This window comes from Balaenoptera musculus, chromosome 9 (assembly GCF_009873245.2).
Source record: "Balaenoptera musculus isolate JJ_BM4_2016_0621 chromosome 9, mBalMus1.pri.v3, whole genome shotgun sequence".
NCBI classification, from domain to species: Eukaryota; Metazoa; Chordata; class Mammalia; order Artiodactyla; family Balaenopteridae; genus Balaenoptera; species Balaenoptera musculus.
In genome coordinates, this window is record NC_045793.1 from 71,887,972 (window position 1) to 71,913,534 (window position 25,563).

Sequence of the window (25,563 nt, forward strand, 5' to 3'; positions counted from 1 at the left end):
TTATTTAAGAAGTAAAATCTTGCTGGAGAGGGTGTGGAGAAATGGGAACCCTCTTGCACTGTTGTGGGTATGTAAGTTGATACAGCCACTATGGAGAACAGTATGGAGGTTCCTTAAAAAACTAAAAATAGAACTACCATACAACCCAGCAATCCCACTACTGGGCATATACCCTGAGAAAACCATAATTCAAAAAGAGTTATGTACCACAATGTTCACTGCAGCTCTATTTACAATAGCCAGGACATGGAAGCAACCTAAGTGTCCAGCGACAGATGAATGGATAAAGAAGATATGGCACATATATACAATGGAATATTACTCAGCCATAAAAAGAAACGAAATTGAGTTATTTGTAGTGAGGTGGATGGACCTAAAAACTGTCATACAGAGTGAAGTAAGTCAGAAAGAGGAAAATACCGTACGCTAACACATATATATGGAATCTAAAAAAAAAAAAAAATGGTTCTGAAGAACCTAGGGGCAGGACAGGAATAAAGACGCAGACGTAGAGAATGGACTTGAGGACACGGGGAAGGGGAAGGGGAAGGAGAAGGGGAAGCTGGGATGAAGTGAGAGAGTGGCATGGACATATATACACTACCAAATGTACAATAGATAGCTAGTGGGAAGCAGCCACATAGCACAGGGAGATCAGCTCAGTGCTCTGTGACCACCTAGAGGGGTGGGATAGGGAGGATGGGAGGGAGACGCAAGAGGGAGGGGATATGGGGATATATGTATATGTATAGCTGATTCACTTTGTAATAAAGCAGAAATTAACACACTATTGTAAAGCAATTATACTCTAACAAAGATGTTAAAAAAAATTATAGAAAAAAAATTTTTAAATAAAAAGTAAAATCTCACTAATATAGACTAGGGAGTGGGGAGGATGGGTAGAGAAGAGGGGAGGATGGAAAGCTTCCATAATAGAGGTATTTTTTAAAGCAGTGCTCACTATCTAATACATCTATTATATCTCCAACTTCAAGTGATTCTGTCCATAAAATCTATTTATAAGTAAATGAGCATAATTAAAGCACTCTCTTAAAATAATTTCTTAGTCCAATCTTTCCCATTTACTTTGTATTTACATTGCTTATTTGCTAGAAAGTTTATCAAATCCGAGATATTTAATTAAGAGTTTAATAAGTACTTCTGAATTGAATCACAAGTAAAATGGTCATCAGGTCTAAAATCTGCAAACTGTACTCTAAGGGCTGCCTCTCCCACTATTCTTAAATAACAAATTATTTACTACTAATAAAAACTAATATTTGTTTTTTAGTTTATATTTCATTTTTATATATAGAATTCCATTAAAATATGACAACTCTGAGGTAAGATATTATTATGAGAAGCATATTATTCCAGATTTACAACTGAGAAAAATGAGGTTTAAAGAAATTGTTTGGCCAACATCACACAGGCAGTAAGAAAAGGATTAAAATCTAAATATTATGACTCTTAAAGTCTGCTTTCTTTACTATACCATGTAGATAGAAAAAAACTGAAAGATTGGAATAAATGACTCTTGTAGCTTCTTCTGGCTTATATTGTGCAGGATTTGGAAAAGGGTACAATTAAAGAGAGAAAAAACTGTATTTTTATAATGTTTTATAGTTTATGGTACATTCTCAGAATCATCACTTGTTATTTCATTTAATCTTCTCAATAATTCTATTGCTAGTCATGAATATTATTACTTATAAACAAAAGGGAAACTACCATAAAAACACTGGGGTGACACAACTCAAGAAAACATGCTTCTTTAAGAATTTTATTTTCAATAGTTACATTCAAATTTGTTATTAAATTTTAACATTTTAATTTAGTATAGTAAGTAAACTTTGTCATTTATTTACAGATTTTTTAATATATTACAATTTATATTTGGGTTTCAAGAACATTTTTTATCTTATTTGAAAGGACTTTTTCTGGTAAGCAGAATATATACAGGAATATACATATACACATAAATGTACAATGTGTGCCACCTTACCTCCATCACCATCATCTGATCCTCTGAAACTAGGATCTTTTAACATATCCAGCTCAGCTAACATGCGCACATAAAGTGCATTCTGTCTGAAGGAAGGATAAAATCTTTCATCTCGTAGCATCAATTCATATACCTTATTGAAATAAATCAAGATATTCAATCATTAATACAGATAATGCACTGATTTCCACTAATAAGATTTCAACAAAAACTAGATAGAGGTCTTACTGTAATGAATTACAGGCTCCACATTAACAAGATGTCAGTAATAAGACTATGTCACAACTAATAATTTTTTTCTGGTCCCTCCAGTACCCAAATTGTACTGAAACAGGTCCTACTGCAACACAAGTCACACGACAGCAGGTTATATAAAATGTTCCAGAAAGTAGTACTCTCTAAGAAACAAGTACACATAAAGGCTCAAGACACATATTCAAATAAATGAATCATGTTATTTCTACATCATCAATTCATAAAATTCTAGAATCTATATCTGGCCCTTCAGTCAGATTCAAATTAAACAACCCAGCTAAGGATTTTTCTCACTTGTCAATTAAGTAAACAAAGAAAAACTGACCTACCTTTTTTGTAATTGTGAAGTACTGATATTATTACCATAACTCATCTTTTTAGTTACCACTGTACTTTCATAATGCTTCAATAACCTTTTATAAACAAATTACATGCATATAGAAATATACATTGTTTTTGAGAAAGATATAATGATAAATGTTGTACATAATACCTTCCTCTGAATGTCATCAAAGATTTCAGGAGTTGGATCTTCATGATTCAAAGTATCTGCTAATTTTGCTACCAAATAATCATCAACAGTAACTCTTGGAGATGCCTGACAAACAGAGAAAAATAACAGTAGTATTGATCTTTGGAATTTCTAAATACAAGTTAAGCCTTAATAGTAGGAGAATAATGGAATCATATTATTGAAAGTAAATGCCAGAAAATCCTTGGTTTGTAAATGACACCCTGATGCTTAAAGGCTGAAATAAGAGCTACAACCTTCTTGTCATCAGGTACTACACAGTCGACCGTTCGACAAACATGGATTTAAATCTTGACTTTTGCCGAGCAACTTACCTCTCACTAGGCTTCACTTAATCTGCAAAATGGTGGTAAATACCACATATGGTTATTATGAGGATGAAAAGAGATTTACGTAAGGCATATGTGTCTAGCACATAGGAAACTCTGTCATTAGGAGTTAGTGTTGAGCACTCAGTAGTCCTAGATGTGTATTTAATAAAATACCAAAAGAATAAGCCATTTGTTATTTATCATTTAACATTAGAAACAATCCTTTTGAATGGCACTTAAAAGAGACTATGCTTATCTTAATTTGGTTTTATAATACTGCAGCAAAGTTCCAGCGTGATACAGGATGGAAAAAATCTGAAAAGTTAATTTGTTCCAACAATTTCCATCTCAAGGTGCATAACGTGACAGATACTACACAGAAATATAAAATATGATGTGCAATGTGAAAAATCACTTTACTGAAAGAAAATAACACTGAGAAGCTAGAAATATGGTCATCTTTGGCATGTCAACTTTTGTATTTTTAGTTCTGAAGGCTGTGGAGAATAAATGAGCGACAAGGATGGTAACCTTTAGAGAAAGTACCAAAAGAATGCATTGTTCAAGTAATTTCTCTATGCTAATACACTATCTAAGGAACAGAAAAGAAGATATATCAAGAAAAGAAGTAAAAGTAAGTAAGTAACCTGGGCATATATCCAGACAAAACTATAATTTAAAAAGATACATGCACCCCATGTTCAAAGTAGCACTACTCACAACAGCCAAGACATGGAAACAACCTCAATGTCCAACGACAGATGAGCTGACATGGAAACAACCTCAATGTCCAACGACAGATGAATTGATAAAGATGTGATACATATATACAATGGAATACTAGTTGGCCACAAAAAAGAATGAAATATGCCATTTGCAGCAATGGGGATAAACCTAGAGATTATCATACTAAGTGAAGTTAAGTCAGAAAGAGAAAGACAAATACCATATGATATCACTTATATGCGGAAGCTAAAATATGACACAAATGAACTTATCAACAAAACAGAAACAGACTCACAGACATAGTGAACAGACTTGTGGTTGCCAAAGGAGAGGGGGGATGGGGGAGGAATGGATTGGAAGTTTGGCATTAGCAGATGCAAGCTATTATATATAGAATGATAAACAACAAGGTCCTACGGTATAGCACAGGGAACCATATTCAATATCCTGTGCTAAACCATAATGGAAAAGAATATGAAAAAGAATGTGTATTTATATGTATAACTGAATCACTTTGCTGTACAGCAGAAATTAACACAACACTGTATATCAAGTATACTCGAACAAAATTTTTTTTTTTTAGTTTTCTTTAAAGTAAGTAAACAGGAGGCAAAGGCCTACACAACTTCTAATGCTCCCTTGTTAATCCAACACTCTTGGTAGTAAACCCAAGTAGGTCGTGTGGTGGTTGTTTTTTGGTTTGTGTGGGGTTTTTCTGGAGGAGGAAGAGAAGGATACTTACCTACTATTTGTTTGTGTACGAGTGTGGTGTTTTTTTGTTTCCCCCGAACTAAGAACAGGAGAACTAAACAACTTCAACTACGTGACAAAGATCAGAGAGGAACAAGATTTAAGTTAGTTTTGTCCTTTCATTTGCCCTCTAAGCTCAGTAAAACTCAGTTTCTAGGAAATAAGAGAAAAATTTGAAAATAATAACATTATCTATTTATCTAGTTTAGTTTTTTCTATAATCTCAGGTATATAGAATTGGATTAAGCCTCATCCTTGGAAGAGGGTGACCAAAACGTTCAGAGAGCCCAACTTTCAAAAAAAGTAATATGGAAGAAATATTTATACGTATCTGTTACTTCTTTAACATAAAAACACAAAAATGGGTGTTTTCCCAAAATTATCTATTAATCTGTATTCTTTACTTTTCTGTTACACAAATGTAGTTATTTAAACAAAAGGACTAGTTAACAGTGGCAATTAGTAATTAATTGGACTAATCAAAAAAATAATGTTTGAGAATATTAAACAATATACTTAATGTTTCTGTACTCTGATACAGCAACTTATTTTAACATATTTTAAACTTTTTACTTTTAAATCTAAATATTGCAGGCGCTATTATTGTATATTCTTAAAATATAAAAATGTAAGAGTTTTTAAAAGATTTATACATATAATAGGACTAATTAGATATATCTATATTTAATAAAAAGTAAACAATTACTTTTCTTTTTATTCCATGATCTTGTAGGGTATTTTTGTGTTGCCCTTTTAAACGATACTTCTCTGATCTGCCTGCAGCCTTCAGGACGTTATTTTATGCAGTGGTATAATTTAAGTACAATCAATTGTAAAATAAAATTCACTATGACTTTCAGCTCTGCTCTTAAGCCTACATATCACACTTATTTCTCTAACCAGTGCAATGGCATGACACCAAGTTAAATATCCCTTCAATAAAATCATTTAGGCAAAGAATAATGGGATTTTACTCACTAAAAACAGGTTTTTAGACCTGTAGGGGTTTGTTTCCAGCTCTCCAAAAAAACGTCCATCAACTTTGTATCTACAGGTTTGTTTCATAGACCAGCTGTTTGTCTATCAGGTCCTTTTCATCTATGAATTCATCATACAGGCTACCCATGTCTAAAATGCCCATTTTTAAGTACTTCAAAGCATAATGAATGTCATAAGTTAAACCTCTCCTTTTCAAGGAAAATGGTTTTAAAACACACAGATCATTTAAACGTGATAAAGGTGCATTTCAAAGAAATTATAGTTTTAGTAAAGAAAGTGAGAAAATCCTCTTTAAACTAGCTGTTCCTTTCTGATGATATTTGAGTTCTCAATAGCCTTAGTTACAAAAAGTGAGTCATTTTTTTCATTATATGAGTTTTTGTTCCAGCCTACACATAAAGAACTCAGTTCGGTCCATCCATTTCAAGGTTTATTTTAGTTCCTTCAAAAATCATTCAATAGTTTTAGAGAAAGCATATAAATTTCTGTTTACTTTATTTCACCATACTCATCCTTGATGCATTTTCAAATGAGAGAAGGACATTATTCTTGTCCCATTCTTTGAAAATATGATTTACTGCAGGCCAACGTTGGCATCTTTACTATGACTGGAAACAATGATAGCCATCTGGAAGGCAAATGTCTCAAGTTGTCTCCTGACATTTTTTTTTTAAAGAGCTAAGGGTCTGGCTTTTTTATTTATTTATTTATTTATTTATTTATTTATTTATGGCTGTGCTGGGTCTTCGTTTCTGTGCAAGGGCTTTCTCTAGTTGCGGCAAGTGGGGGCCACTCTTCATCGCGGTGCGCGGGCCTCTCACTATCGCGGCCTCTCTTGTTGCGGAGCACAGGCTCCAGACGCGCAGGCTCAGTAATTGTGGCTCACGGGCCTAGCTGCTCGGCGGCATGTGGGATCCTCCCAGACCAGGGCTCGAACCCGTGTCCCCTGCATTGGCAGGCAGACTCTCAACCACTGAGCCACCAGGGAAGCCCCTCCTGACATTTCTGTAATGTCAAAATCTCAGAAAGCTGAAGCAGTAATATTGTTCAGAACATACAGGTATAATAAAACTGTATGGGAGGGCTTCCCTAGTGGCGCAGTGGTTGAGAATCTGCCTGCCAATGCAGGGGACACGGGTTCGAGCCCTGGTCTGGGAAGATCCCACATGCCGCGGAGCAACTAGGCCCGTGAGCCACAACTACTGAGCCTGCGCGTCTGGAGCCTGTGCTCCGCAACAAGAGAGGCCGTGATAGTGAGAGGCCGGCGCACCGCGATGAAGAGTGGGCCCCGCTCGCCGCAGCTAGAGAAAGCCCTCGCACAGAAACGAAGACCCAACACAGCCAAAAATAAAATAAATAAATAAAAAAAAAAAAAAAAAAAAAACTGTATGGGAAAGCAAGTGAATAATTACAGAAAACGGGCTTCATCAGGAAGCAAGGAAGTAATGACAGGTAGATAATATATAGGGATCTTTAAAAATATAATGAATGCTCTATTTCTAAAGCTGGATGGGGTATAAAGGTGTTTGCTATACTACTATTCTCAAAACTGTGTACTCTTTTAAGTAGGGTATATTTCATAAGGCAAAAATGTAAGCAAATGCACAAATAAGCAGTTTCCAAGTATCATTCATACTTAAAATTCAAATACAATATTTGTGTTAAGTATAAATTAAAAGGTATAGCATAGCCATTAAAAGTACTGGAGTGTTAGTAACCTTGAATCTTGAGGATTTTTGTGTCCATATTCATGAGGGATATTAGTCTGTAGTTTTCTAAATGATGTCTTTGTCTGACTTTGATATGAGAATGACACACTCATAAAATGAGTTGGGAAGTGTTTCTTTTTTTTCTATTTTCTGGAAGAGTTTGTGAAGTATTGGTATTATTTCTTCTTGAAATGTATGATAGAATTCATACCTAGTGAAACCAGCTAGGCCTGGGCTTTTCTTTGAAAGATGATTTTTAATTATTAATTAAATTTATTTACTATATTTTCTGTTTCTTCTTAAGTCAGTTTGGCAATTAGTGTCTCCCCAGGAATTTGCCCATTTCATCTAAGTTGTCAAATTTGTTGTCATAAAGTTGTTTGTAATATTTCCTTATAGTCCCTTTAATTTCTATAGAGTTGGCGGTGATGCCTCCTCTTTCATTCATGATTTTGGTGATCTGTATCTTTTTTCTGGGCCAATCTAGCTAAATGTTTGTCACTTTTGTTGTTCTTTTCCCAACTTTTGGTTGTACTGATTTTTCACTATTGTTTTCCTGTTTTCTATTTCACTGATTTCCATTTTGATCTTTACTATTTCCTCCTTCCTTCTGTTTGCTTAGGTTTGTCTTGCTTTTCTTTTTCTAGATTTTTAAGGTGAAAATGTAGATTGTTGATTTGAGATCTTTCTTCTTTCTAATTAGGCATTTAAAGCTACACATTTCCCTGTAAGCACTTCTTTAATTGCATCCCACAAATTTTGATGGACCGTGTTTTCTTGTCTTTTTTTTTCTTTTTGGCTGCATTCGGTCTTCGTTGCTGCGTGCGGGCTTTCTCTAGTTGCGGCGAGCGGGGGCTACTCTTCTTTGTGGTGCGCGGGCTTCTCATTGCAGTGGCTTCTCTTGTTGCGGAGCACGGGCTCTAGGCGTGTGGGCTTCAGTAGTTGTGGCTCGCGGGCTCTAAAGCGCAGGCTCAGTAGCTGTGGCGCACGGGCTTAGTTGCTTCGAGGCGTGTGGGATCGTCCTGGACCAGGGCTTGAACCCGTGTCCCCTGCATTGGCAGGAGGATTCTTAACCACTGCACCACCAGGGAAGTCCCAGAAGTCACTTTAAAGTAAATGAACTTTAAGAATAAAGGAGTCTGGAAGCCTGGGTCCCCCTATTATTCACTGCTTCTCGCTCTCCACTCCTCACCCTGCCTCACTGACTTACGTTGGACTGTGGCATGAGAGAGAAATAAACCTTTGTTGAGTTAAGCCACTGAGAATGTGGAGAGGTCTAACGGGTTTATAGGGCTGTTCAATTCTTGTATATCCTTAGTCATTTTCTATCTAATTGTTTTATCAGTTTTTGAGAGTGAGTATTGAAGTCTCCAACTATTATTGCTGAATTGTCTACTTCTCCCTCAATTCTGTCAGTTTGTGCTTCATGTATGTGGGGGCTTTGTTGTTTTATCATCCTCATCAACTGACCCTTTCAGAATTATAAAATGCTCGTTTCTCTAGTAACAATTTTTTGTCTTAAAATCTATTACTGATATTGGTATAGCCACACCAGCTCTATATTAGTTACTGTTAGCATGGTTTACCTTTTTCCATCCTTTTACTTTCTACCTATTATCTACAGTGCATGTGACCTTGAATTTTAACTGTCATTTTGTAACTGCATGACCCTGGACAAGTTAATTCAATTTTCTAATTGAATCAGTTTCTTCACCTATAAAATGAGGATAATACACAATAAGGCAATGTAAGGCAGTTGTGCATAGCAGCATGAATAATGGATATTTACAAGTACTACAAAAATCATTATTAATGATACTGCCAGAGAAGATAAGAAAACAGTAATCAAAATATATTCTCACCTTTTCTGATAGATACTGTTCATAAATTCCAACAGCAGCTGCTCTTAAAAGACCTTTGGTTTGGTTGGTTTGATGTTTTCCATCTTTCTGACGACTTGATAAAACTTCTAGCTGTTGTTGGGCTGTAACCCGGTATCCTTCCACTGTCATCCAGAAGAAGAGATGTGCCTGACCTCCAGTTTGTTGCATGTAATCTACCAAACAAAATCCGTAACAACACAGATATTAAAGTCACACATTTTTGGGTGCATAAAGCTGTATGACAAGTTAAGAAGGATTAAAGTTTCAAATACTTAAAACGCTACATTTTGAACATGTTTAGCAAATGCTTGAGGTTAAAAAAAAATAGTTATATCATAAACTGGTTAGGCTGAAAAGACCAGTTATGCAGAAAAAACAAATGGAAGCACATATTTAAAAAAAAAAAAAAAAAAAAAATCTGATTTTTCACTAAAATATCTCTAGGGGATAAAACTGCCAGAGAAGGCTTCATCAGAAATAAACTACTTCACCAACATTCAGCTTCCATTCTCAACAAAGATTATTAATCATAATATTACTACTATCATAAATATTAAAAATAAGGTTTGGGTTCTTCAATAAGCCATGCATTTGTTTTTGATCATGAAAATGAAGAATCAAGGAGTTTTGCTGGATATGTCCCCCAGATAAAAGCAATTTTGATGTAATATTAATAAAATTAATAAATATTTATATATTAAAATGGCATAAAAACAAAGCCCCTCCCCCATTCATGCACCAAAATGATATACACAGGTTATACATACCACGTATTCCTGATAAAGTACTCTTTCTCAAATAACTTAAATTTAAATTCATAGTAGAATCTCCTGGGGTTTATTTAAAAGCAGATTAGCAAATGCACACTGGAGCTAAAATAAGCATTTTTTTCCTCGACAACAAAATAAATCTCTCTGGTTTCCAAGAAAAGGGAGTATTTCAGAGAATAAGGGGTGGAAGAGAGATATATGCCACGCCTAATATCAGGTATTTAAAATTTAACAATATTTACAATTATTAAAAATTTCAAGGGTTATATTATTTTTATAAAATGGATTTACCTACCCATAAAAAACTGTAGTGCAACATTGTCTACAAGAATGCTGTCCAGGGGGACTGTGCAAAGTTTCCCAAAGTTTGCTGCCAGTTTCACAGTATTTATTTCCTACAAATAAAAGTTAATGTAGATTAATATTTCATCTATTCACTCACTAGGTTAAAGATCTTTAAACAGATGTAAAAATTTAAGTTAAAATGGAATAAAAATAAAGGTTTCTCTTCTTGTGCATGTGGGTGCCCAATAAAAGGTATCAGCTCACTGAATTTCCTAGAGTTATTTTAAGAGCTGCTTAGTAAATATACATTAAAAGTATGATAAGCACTCATTTCTTCTAATGAAAAGATAAATCTAAATGTATTTTCATGGATTCTCTATCTCTACATATTCCAAACAAAAATGAACATTTTAGGGGCTAAAGGAGATATCTGGATCCCCTTGATGTTCAAGAATAAACAAATCCCAATATTTTCAAGTACAGATTGAAGTCTATCTACTGGAAAAACAGAAAATATTCCTGAGTTAATCTGCTCCTAATGGAGAAAAAGTCTATAATCTTTATAGAAAATGTATTTCTTTTCAGTCTACCTAAATAGTAAATTACATATACTTCAAAGCAAGAGAGCAGGTAACTACCTACATAGGGTGAAAAAAAATTTTTTAACAGGCTCAAATTTAGAGAATCTACATGTCCAGCATTGTGCTAGGTGCATTATACGCATTACTTCATTAATCTCCACAGCAATCCTATTGGATAAATATTACCAATCCCACTCAACAGATAAGAAAGTTGAGGATTGGAAATGTTACCTGGGGTCACAAAGCTGGTTAGAATGAGTCAGTGTCCTCGAAACCTGCTGCCCCTTCCACAAAAACCTACAGTGTTTCCGGGAATGATTTTCACCAGCTTCTCTGCGTTCCCAAATCCATATCTCACAATCCTCTATTTTTAAAAAAAGATACACAGGCTTTCTGAAAGTTAGACAGGCTGCCTTATTCAGGGGCAGATACTAAATTAGGCATAGGAAAAGGAAGGAAAGGAAAAGGACATAAAGGAAAAGGAAGATGATTTGAAAAAAGGAGAAAAAAGCTTTCTCTGTAATTAGTATCTCTCCTTCATATAAGTACTTAATACTAACAGATTACCAACTTAAAAATGTCTGGGGTAAAGCAATCTAGTCCCAGCACATGATTTCTCCTAAGTCTTCCTTCCTCAGATTTTATCACCTCTTTTTCCTGTCCAGCAGCACCTCTATAGATAGGGAATAGAAAAGAGTATTCACTATCACTTTATTTCTGATAAAAAGAATAAAGCACCTCCTAAGACTTTAAGATAAGTAGCATGGTTAAAAAACTACATCTCTGTGAAGAGTCTCAGTTTTCTTCCAAAGGAAAACACTGTATGACTTGAGCTATTAAAAAAGGTAAAGCTTGATATTCAAAATAGAATTGACAAGCTTCCAAACAAGGTTTCAAAATTTCAAAAGGATTCAATATCGGAAAGTGTTTAGGCAAACAGACTTTAAATAATGATGCTTATGGATCATTAACTCTTAAGATCTAGGTAAGGTAACTAGATAAAGAAAGAGTAAGAACAAGTGAAACAGTATTATTCTTCTATTCTGAATTTACATGCATGTATAAACTCACTTTAAAATACAGTTAACTGAAACAAAGACAGACAGACATACACCCGCACACACATATAAATGACAAATGTGGGCCTCAAGTAATGTAAGTTATAATTAAACTAGCAAACTAAACTCAAGATTTTTAAAAATAAGTCTTCCATTCCTTAAGGAATTTAAGTACACTGCAAAATTACAAGACCAGAGAGTCACAAATAAATTTCCAATAGAAAACCAGCATGAAAAAGGTGACTACGCTAAAAACTAAAGGTACTAAAAAATGTTTTTTTCTGTTTTAAAGCCCCAAATCTCTGCTTCTCCTTTACTATGAAACTCTTCCAAACAGCTACCTATAATCACAGTTTCTAATTCACCTCTTCTCATTTTCTCCTGGACTGACTCCAGTCAGGGTTTCTCTCCACTATTCACCAAAATGCTATCATCAGATCACCAATAATCCCCCTGCTGGCAAACCCAATAGTCGATTCTAAATCTTCATCTTACTCAACTTATTAGTCGCCTTTGATATACCTGATCTCTCACTTCTTTAAACATTTTCTACACTTGGCTTCGAGGATATCACACTCCCAGGTTTTCCTTCAATCTCACCAGTCACTCTGTTTCTTTGGCTAGATCTTCCACTTTGTCTTAAACACTAAGTAACTGCAGGGCCTCAGGACTGAGTCCTTGATATCTTCTTACTTAAACTCATTCTTTTAGGTAACCTCATCCAGTCTTTTAACTTTAAATAAATATCTGATAATCCTGAGGATTCTCAAAGTTTGTTCCATCACTAAACATTCCCTTGAACTCAAGTTTACCAATTAGCATGTCTACTTGAATGTCAAACAGGGATCTCAAACTAAAACATTCAAACCTTGATTCTCTCTTCCAGACTTCCTCCTCCCTCAGCTGTATCCGTTTTAGTAAACAACAACACTATTCAAACAGTTGCTCAGGCCAAAAAACTCTGGAATCATCCTTGAGTCCTTTTTTCCTCTCTCATCCCGTATTTAATCCATTAGCAAATCTTGTTAGCACTATATCTAGTCTCTAATTACTTCTCACATGAACCTCCACAGACATCTCTTACTGAACTAATGCAACAGTCTTGTAAGTGATCTGTTTCCATTCTTGTCCCCACCACTCCACCACAATATATTTATCACAAAGAGTGCAAGTAATCATTTTAACTTGTAAGTCACATCATGTCACTTGCCAGGGCAAATCTCCAATGGATTCCTATCACAATTAGAATTCTTAAAAATCTGACTATGGCACTAACCCCCAAGGTTCCTCTCTAATTTCATTCCTACTACAATCCCTCTCATGCATTCCATACCAGACACAATGACCTCCTCTAACTCACCAGGCACTTTCCTATTCCAGGGCCTTTGCATGCTCTCACCCTGGCCTGCAAGATTCCTTTAAAAAAAAAAAAAAAATTCACAGGACCCTCTCGTTATTCACATCTCTCTATGCTCAAATGTCACCAAATCTCTCACCATGTATCTAAAACACTCCCAGACATTCTTTATCACCCTACTTTGCTTTACTTATTTTTTTCACATTTACTTATTTTTTACATTTTTTACATAATACATCAATTTATATATTGGTTAATTTTCTGATTCTGCAACTACTGGGTTGGCCAAAAACTTCGTTCGGGTTTTTCTGTTAAGATGTTATGGAAATGTAAGCTCCATGAGAGAGATTTCTGTTAGGTCCATCTAAAAAAAGGTGCCCAGTGTACAAAATATAATAAATGTTGAATTTTGAATAAATAATACATGAGTAGATAAATATATAAATCAAGAAATAAAATCTTTAATTACTTCAGTATTTTTCATGCAGCATTTTAATCTCTTTAGCTTGTTTTAACAAATACTTACACTACATTATGTAAGATAAACTTTTTTCTAAATTCTTAGTTCTTTTGTAGAGTGCTACACTGGTTAATATTCTACCTTTTGTCATTTGCTAGATGTTTTAATGATTATAAAGTATTTATAACTAAATATTAATTCAAAAGTACTTTACTTACCTTGCCTGACTGCAACCGTTGTATTCTTGAGTCACATACTTTCTTTACAAATAATAAGCTATTTATTTGATTTTTGATGGTGTTGATATCTAAAAACAAACAAATTGATTATGAGGTAGAAAGTGGCAGTGTTACTTGTGAAATACTTTAAACATACACTTACTACAATTTAACATAATAACCAATGAATAGAGCAATTATTTTATTTAATAAAAGAAATAACTGGAAATTTTACAGTGAAATTATTTAATTAAAATTAAACCATGCCAATTATCTTTACTTTAGAGATAACTGCAATAATAAGAGTCTCATATTCAGAAAATTATTGTGCTTTAGTCTCAGCACATATTAGCATAATAAAAGTCAGATTTACTTAAGGTGAAAACAACTAATAGCATAAAATGACATTTAGGTAAATTAAAGTTCTGTGTGAAGACAGTAATCATTAAAGAAGTAAGACATTCTTATGCTTAAATAAATTATCAATACTTACCATCACCAGCTGTATCTAGAGATCGAAGATACTGTAATTCTTCTGCTGCTTTATCTCGGACTGCTTCTAGCTCTCCAATATTGTCACTCAATTTAATAATGTTCATAAAGGCCTCATAGTTGCAGTTAGAATCACGGATCTGAAAATAAAGTTTAAAATACAGATGGGAGGGAGACTCGCTTAAGTGAAAACAGAATCTTGAGTGCCTACCATGGGCCAGGCACAACTTTCCTCTATATCCCCTCTGTTTATAACAAAACAAAATGAAAATCTCTGTATTCTTGGTACTTAAATTCTCGTGGGTCACAGACTATTAACAAAGTAAGTAAGATATACAGCACACTACAAAGTAAAGAGCATGCTCAGAATGTCTGATAATAGCAAGGAAGCCATGACGGCTAGAGCTAAACTAAAGAAGTGTAGAAGAGTAATGGAGATCAGTGGTAATGCAGGGCAAATATGGTAGGGTTTAGTAAATATTTTGGCTTTCACTCTGAATGGAATAAATAGTTACTGGAGAGTTTTAAACAGAAGAGTGGCATTCTCTGACATAAATTTAACAGAATCACTGTAATGACATAAATAACTGTTATTTCACCTTTTTTCTCCAGCCACTTGCTATTTAAGAATAGGAATGGAGTAGAAGGTTAAGTTGGATTTAACCAGAGTGTGGTTTCACCAAGCAAATAATAAAGTGAGAGAGAGAGGAAGGTAGATGAGGATGCTGTGAAGGAACGAATGACTATGACTGCCAACAAAATTTAAGCTAAGTGAAACAGTAAGGGGAGCTATGAAAAGGTAGCCAACTTGGGATACTGTCCACTCTAAACAAGGAGTCAAAGCACTGGGGATTGTGTAAGTCCAGAGCTATGAGAGAAAAAAAAAAAAAAAGGCCAATAAGCACATGAAAAAATGCTCAAAATCATTAGTCATCAAGGATGTGCAAGTTAACCATAACAAAATGACGAGGCCAAATGTCTATCAGAATGTGGAGAGACCAAACTCTCAAACAGTGCGAGTGGAAGTACAAAATTATAACACAACTTTGTAGGACTACTTGGCAGTTTCTCTCACTTGGTATAAATTTTACTTCAATAATACAACAAGAAGTAGGTTTTTAAAGACCTGATTTTTCTAAGAATACATTAAGAAACAAGTAAGTAGCTGTTCACTTATCTGCTCTGGGCGGGGGAATAACAATATGAACCAATTAGGTACTCTATTCCACAGTCAGAGATAGGACTTAACATTAACTAGTTTGTCTTAAAAAGAAATAAAATATATATTTCGAGATGAATAATGCAAATCCGTCCACACTATTTTTAGAAATGACTTAAAAATTTTAAACTATTGTTGGGTAACATGAACACTTTATATAGAGAAGATATATGTTACTATTACACTGCTCTAAACTTTTCCTTTCAAATAGAAATAAACTATACAATTAGATATCATTAATATGAAATTTAACTGGGTGAAAGAGTAAGAACTGAGCCAATTTTAATCTTTATAATACCTACACACATAAAGGGTTTTCCACACAAAGAATGCCAAAAGTGTGCAAACCAGACAACAAAGTAGGCTAAAGATCCTTTATTGATATAAAGGATTTTCTCTTTTAAATATATTTTCTGATATTTTATAGCAAAGTACAATAGTGATCAATTCTTGTTCATTAAATAATAAAAAGACCCACCCATCATACACAATAATAGTACCAGCCCAACTGTGGGGAGAACAAGTAAAAATTTGATGGTTTGAATTCTTTTTTGAGTATGTGTTAAGTCCCCCTAAAATATCTTTCCCATATAACTAATTATATACTTAATATAAGCTTAGCAAAAGAAAAATTGAAAACTAAAGAAAAATATAAATAGGAATAAAAATAATTCCTAACCTCATGAGTGAGAGATAACGATAACATTCTGGTAAACACGCATCCTTTTCTGTACTATAGGTAAGATTATACAGTACTGTACCCTGATTATTTAAGGTAAGTATACAATATCTATTTTTGTGTTACAAAAAAAAATTTTTTAATGTCATTTACTCTTACTTTATTACTCAAATGTTTTTAAATTTTACCCGTTTCTTACTTCTTAAAAATTCATTTTGTTACATAACCAATACTCCTTGTAAGTAAAGTGAAATATATAAACAAAAGAGAAAAATTAAAACTTTCAGGATCCTACCTCTCTATTAACATTTCAGTCAGTACACATCTTATCAGAATCATAGTCATTCATAAATATATAATTACTTATATATTTTTTAAAAGATTAGATATGCACACATACATCATTTTTAATTATGCTTTCACATAAAAATATACATATCTTTTCATATTCATAAAGATACACTACCATAATAATGGCGGCATAGTATTTTATTGTATCAATATGCCTAAATTATCCCTCTGTGGGACAATTAAATTGCTTTCAATTTTTTAGTATTCCTTGCAACACTCATTAATGGCCTTAAATCGGATTGTTGCAAACTTGCTTATTAGCACTTTAGAATAAATTTCAGGAGTAGAATTCCTAAGCAAAGGGCATGTATTTTTTAAAGTTTTAACTAAGCGGATATGCATATTTTTAAAGCTCTTAGTAGAGCCTAGCAGGACTCTGAAGAAGCTGACAAAGGAAACGAAAAATCAAGTTCTGTGACCTCCATGAAAGGCTCTAGGAACATAAAGATAGTAAGATAATTTCTGTCTGCAGGTAACCCACCATCTGATGGGAGAGACAAACACTGCAACAGGAACAACAATAAAAAATGGCAAGTCTGATAATGGATATGGTTAAACAAAGAACAATCAAGTAGTTTCTTCCTAGGAAAGCTAGACTGAGTTAACAGAAGACACTGTGGGGAAGAAATTTCAGATTCAAAAAAATGAATCAAAGACCTAGAAGTATCTATCAAAGTATTCCCAGTAATAGCCCATTTACACTCTTCCTCAGCCATGAATTTATTGAGGAAAGCATATATAACCAGAAAAAAAAAAATTAGAGCTAGTAAACTTAATAACCACTAACCCTTTGATATATCTGACGAATAAGAAAACTGAGTTATCTAACTTATAGACATACTAAGCAACTTACAGAAACAAATTTAGAATAAAATGTAAAGTACATACTATTTAAGTAGTTCAGAACACAGTTGTATTTAAAATCAAATAGCAGTTTTTAAAAATACTCATCATCTATACACACAGACAATAAAATATCCTTTTTTAAATTTAAATAAGTAGAAACAGCACCAAAATTGTAAGGAAGATTACCTTATCAACAAACTTTCTTACAGAGAATTTGGCTAGTACATTCAACACATAAGCAAACAGAAATACTGAAAATATAAAGATTATCTTTAGATGTATTTTTACTTAATTTCTTGAATAAATTATTGCTTAATCATCCTGACCTCCAAATCATATTTGTACATTTTAAAAAACTGTTTTAAAAACAAGAGTTGTAATTTTACAAAGTACATACCATCCATATGATATATTGATTAATATAATCAGGATCACTGAGTTGATTTATTAATGGAAGAAGAATTCCTCGTGCAAGGATTTCCTGGACAAAAATTTTAAAACACAAAAACAAACTTAATCTAATATACTTCTCAAATCAATAGCACAATGTAAATTTCCTAACACAATGCTGTTACTTAAGAAAGGTAAGGTACACGTAAAAGTAAAACTTGATAAGTGACATGATTTTACAAAAAGATGAGCTAGTATACCTCAGTTAAATGAGATGAAGCCACCTATATCAACTTGGATACATGGCCACAATGATAAGTAGAGTTGAGTGAAAAAAAGCAAAAGGATACCTCTAATATGTTAGCATTTATACTCATTTCTAAAAGGCAAAACATGGCACTATAAGTGCTTATGGGTTCCTACATCTAAATTAAAAGTATAAAAACAAAAAAGAAAAGGAAAAGATACCAATCTTAGAATAGTGATTGCCTTCAAGGGAGGGACAGAGCAACTACAGCAAAATATTAACAGTGGTTAAATCTGGGTTGTTGGTACATAAATGTCTACTGTATTATTCTCTATACCTGTCTGAGTTTGAAATTTACCTAATAGAAGATAATAAAAATAAAATAACATGTTAAAACAATTACTCAACATTCTTTAGAATATACCTTCCCATTCTTTGCAGCTGTTTATGCTCCTACCTATTAAGATTCTGCCTCTCCTTCAAGGACTGAGTACAGAATTAATTTTCCAATTAAATAAACCCTGATCATTCCAGCTGAACACTTTTTCACTTATATGCTTAAAATACACTAATGCCCTGTATTTAAGCCATTTATCACATACCATTCTCTATATAATTTTCTATCTTCTACTTCTCTAATACACTACAGCTCTTCAGGAACTTTTTGTATATGAGTGAGATTAGTTAATCTATTGATTTATCTATCTTCAAAAATATTTAGCCTCTTCTTCTCAAGGTCATTGTCTTAAACATGGCTGGAATTTGATAAATATTAAATGATGGAAATGAAGAAACTAAGAATTCAGTCCTGATTCTACTAAGACAATATTTTTACCTGTTATTACTCTTCAGTCCTTTATGCCTGTGATATCTAAATTTATGAAATATCATTTCTTATGAATACTGGAGAGGCTAAATAGCTACAAGTTTAACAGGATGTTTCACTTTTCTAAGTAAAGGACCAATTTATTTATTTATTCCTTTCCAGATCTCTAATTTATCTGTGCCATTTTCTGGTGTAAGTTCACAGAAGGTAGCCTTCACTTTATTTTCCTTTAGAGAAATACATTATTTAAATTCTACTTTTGTAAGTTGTACAAGTCTTTTGACAACTTTTCCCCCATGATGAATTCATATTTCCAAAAGGCACTAATGGAGGCTCCAGTAACTTTCTGAAATCTCTTTTGAGACATCGTACAGTCTCAAAGTAGAAGAAATTGTTTATTCTTTCAAGGTTAGCTTTAACTCTAACTTCTTAAAAATTATATTTATTTATATAATCCCTTCCTTCAAATTATGTATCTGACCACAGAAGCTCACATTTTAAAATGTACTTTGTAAGGAGAAAATTCACAAACAAAAAAGTATTTTTTGAAAGTTTCTTTTCAAAGTGAGAGAAAAAAACATGTGGACAAAATTTTTGAATAATTCTAGTGCTTCTTATTAGTTAATGCAAACAGTCAATATGTCTCAGAAAACTACGCTGATCTCCTAATTTGCCTCATGAAAGGGTTTGGTTAGTCAAGATGTAATCATATGACTCAACAATTCCTCTACAGGTTCTAGTGAGAGCTCTAAATATTCCAAAATATGTATCAATTTCCAGATAATTTTCATATACTTTAAGACAAGCACCAGCTGCCAAATATGAAGGCTCAAAAGATAGAGTCATTGAGGCCATGAATCGCTAAATCAATAAAACACGGTAATGGAAGAAAGGAGAAGTAATTAAACAGCAATTGTCTCAGTCAAATACTGTGATCTGTACAATCCATACAAAGGATCCATATAAAGGAAAGAACTAAGAACTCTCTAAACTGTTATTTAATCTGAACAAAATGTCTTTTGGGAAAACCTAGATTTAATTATCAACAAAAGAAAACTGATAAAGAACTACCAAGTTAAAAGAAAAACAAACTGATTGCAGTGCTCTAACAATTATACTCAACTCAATTAGACTCAAGCAAAGATAAATATTGGTCTAAAAGAACAATCTATGGCAAAACATATTTGCTCTTTAAACTGTCCTACTTATTTTAAACTATAACCCCATGTAACAAGACTCATCTTCATTCCTGTCTCGTAAAAGTCAATTTAATCTTTAAGGAGCAGCAGTAGCATGTCCACCACAGCCAGCAAGAAGGACAAACAGGTTTCCTTTTGCATTAAACCCAATTCTCTGATTGGGTATGTGCTATGTGGCAGGTACTGTGATAACCACTAAGTACATAATCATGATAAATACAAAATATGGCCCCTGTCTTTATAGGACTTAGGATTCTACTGGGGGAAAGAGGCATCAAGCAAGTAAATGCAACAACCAAATTATCATTTTAAAATATGGTAAATGTTATGAAGGAAAACAGTACTTACCTACGCTAATAGGGAATTATGAGGGGGCTTTTAGATTGGAGGCCCTTCTGAGGAAGTGAGATATGTGGAACAAATACAATTTAGCCAAGAGAAGGAGAATCATTCTAAGCAGATGAAAAAGAGTACGAGACAGCCCTATGGTGGGGAGAAATGGCACTTCTGGAGAAGCCAATGTAGTTGGAACATAGTGACGGCATGGCATGAAGGCCAGAGAGGTAAACAAAGCCACATCGTGCACAGTCTTATTGTAAGCCTTTTAAAAGGACTTGAGATTTAAAACATTTGCTGGATAGTTATTACTGGGATGAAGAAAAGACATAAAAGGTAGACAGGATTTGGAGGCAAGAATAAGATTTCCATCTTGGGCATTTAAAGTTTAAAAGGGCTGTGAATCAATCAAATAGTGACTTTAGTGGGCAGCTGGTCAGAGTGGCCTAGAGCTCAGAAGGGAAGTCTGGACTAAAGACATAAATTTTTATTAGCATTTGGCTGGTGTTTAAAGCCATAGGAATGGATGAGCAAGAAGAGGGCTCAGAACTGAACAACTTGGATATTTAAAAGTTAAGCAGAAGAGGAATTAAAGCATATAAAGGTGACTGAAAAAGAGACCAACGGAGGAGAAAAAGAGAAGACAGTAATGACATGGAACCCAAGAAAAGACAGAGTTTCAAGAAGGAAAACATGGCCAGCCATGTGAAATGCTGCTGAGATACTGCCTAACAGTGGCTATCTGGAGTACCAGGCAGACAAAGACTCTGCTGCCAAATAATCAGCATGAATGAGTATGATGACTGATTAGCAGTATCTTCCTTCAGTGGTAGATGTGAATCTAGTGATAGACATGCCAGATATTTACCTCCCTTGATAATGACTAGCCCAAATAATTGGTCTTCACTATATATAATCTATCAGACTCTTCCCATCAAAATCAAGCATTTTCTTCTCACTTCACTTCCCTACCTGAGAAGTGCACTGAACTCAAGTTAGAGAGCTATTAGGAAGTCGATACTGCTTAAATAACAAACAAGCATTAAATAACAACAAACACCTTAGGAATTGGTGTATCTGTTCTGCAGAATGGTAGACTAAAGAGATCATAAGCTTTCATTTTTAGAAAAATTAGAAACTTCAATTTTACCCATTCAGTCAGGGTAAGGGCTAATGTTAGCATTAGCTAGCATTTCTCAATCATAACCAGTAGCCAAAGCCAAAATGTTATTCCTTTACATGTGTACAAAGAATTTTACTCCAAAGGTTTATACCCAGGGAATAAATGAGTCCGAGACTACTGTTCTCATCTGACTTAACTTATTTTCCAATGACAAGAAGTAGAATCTTAGCTACCCAGGTTTTTTTGAAAGTTTCTATCCAGAAGTGTTACTTTAGTCAGCCTAATTTAAGTAAATTTATAGGTGAAGCTATATTAAAGAAAATTTAAAACATATCTTTGTTATAACCAAAAATCCAAGTATCTAACTCTAACTCAGGCAGTTTTCAAGGTGTTGTCCAGGAACCTCTGGGGCGTAGGGGGAGACAAGCATACAGTGATATTTTCAAAAAGGAACATGATGGTGTGATGATACCATTAATGGAATGTGGGCTTGTGTATTTCTGTGTTCCAAAATTTCTTAGTTTTAATTTACAATACAATAAATAGTGATAGATAAAGCCCACATAAACAGAAGCTCTTTGGGGTCCTCGATAATTTTTAAGAGCGTAACAGGGTCCTGGGACAAAAATTTTAATAATTACTACTCTAAGTTTCTTTACAGCCATGTATTTTGTATGAGCTTAGGCTTACCCTGACAAAGTATCGCATGATCTTGTTCTGGAAATCTCCAGGAGGTAGCAATAAATATAATAAGACCTCACACAAATCCCTTAGGAATCCTAGAAATAAAAGAAGTAGCTATAACAACATTAGAAAATACGAAGTCTCCACCTACTCTTGATATAAAACACAAATAGAGGTAGAAATAAGCAGTTTCCTGATTATACCAGCTTATTACCTTAGTAATCAGTATTCACTAAAAATCCCTTTATTGTTCTCCAAATAGCAACTATTCATTAATCAAACTAATACATATTTTTTATTCTGCCCAATCCTATCCCACATTTTGAATTGTTGAGAAACTTCAATTACAAAAGTGTTTTCCCCAAAAAGTTTTAGTTGTACCACGTATTCTATACTTCTACCACATATCTTTGCATACTTAAAAGTTGTTTGCACATTTAAAAATACACTTGTAATTATTTTTTCAGGAAAGAACTTCCACTATCTTGGCAGGTAATAACAAGAAGAGTATGCGCTTCTATTGGGTTGGCCAAAATGTTCGTTTGGGTTTTTCTGTAACATTATGGAAAAACCCGAGCGAACATTTTGGCCAACCCAATATTTTACTGATTGAGGAGGGCTTGATTTACATAAAAGGACTGTACATTATTATATCTATTTCTTACATTTAGTTATTTCATATTAGTGCTAATGAAGTAGCAGTTAAGAACTGAATTGCACAATAAATATAAAAAGGAAAGAAGGAAAAAGGGAAAAAGCAGAAAGGAAGGCAAAGAAATAAAAAAGCTGAGCACATTTTAAAAAAATCTAAGAAAACAATTTCCACAACTAGAAATGCATTTCTGAATTGTTCATATGCTGACACTTCCCGGGAATATAATTATTGGGTCAGAATGAACTTTTTGGCCAACGCAAAAAACAGCTAGTCAAAAAAATGTGCCAAGTAGCACAGTCTCCTAGTCGTTGTAAAACTAGGAAAAGACAACATCCTCAGCTAAAGCTCATCGGGTCTAACCTCTCAAAAAGAAAAGTGCATTCAACTCTCTAAATTTCATTTGAAATATTATAATCATTCCCTTAGGAAATATTTAGGGTAACAGGTGTACTCTTGAAATAGAAATAATAAATTCAAGGGGAAGATAAATTACTATAGATCAAAAAAAGTAAATTTATAATTATAAAATGTTTCAGTTTGCTGTATTTTAAAAGATGACGAAAGAGGTACTCTTTAATTGCCATCTTTAAATTTTAAAGATGACCTTAAAAAAAGAAAAAAGAATCTGGAAACTACTTTTAAGAGTTAAAAAATACAATAAAGTGAATAGCAACAGTGTCTTTACTATGCTGCCTGTCCTGTAAGAATAATTTCACTCTTAGATTTTACGCTTATATTTGTTCACTGATTCTGCTAACTTGTCTCCAACCAATGTGAACAGTTACTGTTCTCAAAAAAGTTAAACTGAAAAGAAAACCTTCTTCATCTTTGGGAGATGTGCACACTAGGTCACGGCAAACATCCTTCTCCATTTCAACTTCAACTTCAAAGAAGGTATCTACAAGATCTTCTGCTGTACCTAGACAAAGAAGGAACAATTCAAGACATACAGAATAACAAAGAAAAACAGGTTTAAAAATCCTAATTTTCCAAGGGGATAAAGATATTACCTTTTACTTGATCATCTTTCTCTGTTATCTTCTGTTGAGCCTTTCTGAATACTCGCAGGTGTGTGCCAAAATCATCTACAATGCGTGTAGTAAAATAAGGTTGCCAGTCTATTTCTTTTGACCTTACAAAAAACACATGACATAAAAGCATTACATAAATGCTTTTTTTAATCAAAAAATAAGTTTATTTAATGACTACTGAAAGACAACATGATTATCAAAGAGACTGAATTTATTTATACTGAGATTTTACTCATTTAACCACTATTACATCTTAGCATTCCCTTTCAAAAGACCCAGTTTATCAAATCTACTTAAACCCTCGAACAATATTCTTTGAAGTATTTTATGTGCCAAAGCTTAAAGGTACTAACTAAATGCTTAAAATAAATAAGAGAAAAGACAACAGGTATATTATGCAATTTCTCATCCCAGACATAACAATATATTAGGAATTCAGAATGTTTTTGCTTGCTTTTAAAAGAGCAGTTGAGATATTTCTTGGTTCCTTCTGAACCCTTTCTGAATTCTCCACATTCTTCCTTTTAGTTATACGGTCCAAGTTTTGAACCAAATACCTTTGGTATGAGCCTGACTGGTTTCTGTTTGCATATACAAACACTTAAAAACTTAACTATTTGAAATAACTACAGTCACATGGAAATGGTGTAAAGAGTAATGTAAAATACTTACCCATGAAAAAGGTGATTACTAAGTTTATTAAGTTACCTAGTACTCTTATCTCAAAAGCAACAGACCTCAACAAACATCGCTAATTTAGTAAACCAGTGAAACAGATAACAAATACAACAGATAAAACCAGATTATACATCTCCTTGGATTAAGTGATATTTTTAAACAAACATGTTATTCAATGCTGTTTTCCTTAAGATAGCACTAAAATTAATTCACCCCTTTAGGAACATACCAAATAAATAGAAGATAAAGAGGCTACTCATGAAGATGATAGACAATGGGGGAGCAAAAAAAAGTTACAATAATTCATTATGCTAATTCACCATACATGTATAATAAAGAAGCTAGTGAATAAGTTGACTTGATTACTGTCTTTTGAGAAAAAACTTTTAAATGTGGTAATGGCATTGAGGAATATAACAGATGGCTATTTTCAAACAAAAACAAATTATTAACACTCATGATTTTTAATGCACAATTATGATTTTGTTATACACATGGAAAGAAAGCATAAATTATAAGTACATGAATACAAACAATTTAACAAAAATAAATGTAACCTGAGCTCTGGGATCTGAGGAGGGGTTACCATTACTTAGTATGTCAGAGCCATGTATATAAGCATACACTAAACTTGGTAACAATACTCAGTCTCAACATAAAATCTAAAATAAACACTTAAACCTTGAGGTCTCTAGAGTCTCTTTTTGTCCTTATTTTAAAAAGAAAAGCACAATCTGTGTAAGCATCTTTCAAAACTCTTTACATGAATATTTGTACAAAATCATCCAAACCTGAAAATTTTATAAGAACAAAATTTACTTGGTATAGGCCATTAGCTCATTTAATCCATAAAAGGTTCATTCTAACAAATTTAGAAGAAAGCAGAATACATAATCTTTCAAATTACA

The 25,563-nt window shown here is 33.5% G+C and overlaps 1 protein-coding gene across 7 annotated transcripts in view; it reads right to left on the minus strand.

Moving 5' to 3' along the window:
• Nucleotides 1–25,563, minus strand: part of SNX13 (sorting nexin 13) — a 143,883-nt gene that overhangs the window by 51,819 nt on the left and 66,501 nt on the right. For all 7 annotated transcript variants that reach the window (XM_036863039.1, XM_036863038.1, XM_036863037.1 and 4 more), the window contains 10 exons: nucleotides 23,957–24,078; nucleotides 23,764–23,865; nucleotides 22,298–22,386; nucleotides 17,884–17,967; nucleotides 14,393–14,531; nucleotides 13,900–13,988; nucleotides 10,236–10,335; nucleotides 9,150–9,343; nucleotides 2,754–2,858; nucleotides 2,006–2,138 (listed from right to left, as the gene is read on the minus strand). In XM_036863039.1, the coding sequence (XP_036718934.1) occupies nucleotides 2,006–2,138; nucleotides 2,754–2,858; nucleotides 9,150–9,343; nucleotides 10,236–10,335; nucleotides 13,900–13,988; nucleotides 14,393–14,531; nucleotides 17,884–17,967; nucleotides 22,298–22,386; nucleotides 23,764–23,865; nucleotides 23,957–24,078 (1,157 nt within the window). The remainder of the gene's footprint in view (nucleotides 1–2,005; nucleotides 2,139–2,753; nucleotides 2,859–9,149; nucleotides 9,344–10,235; nucleotides 10,336–13,899; nucleotides 13,989–14,392; nucleotides 14,532–17,883; nucleotides 17,968–22,297; nucleotides 22,387–23,763; nucleotides 23,866–23,956; nucleotides 24,079–25,563) is intronic.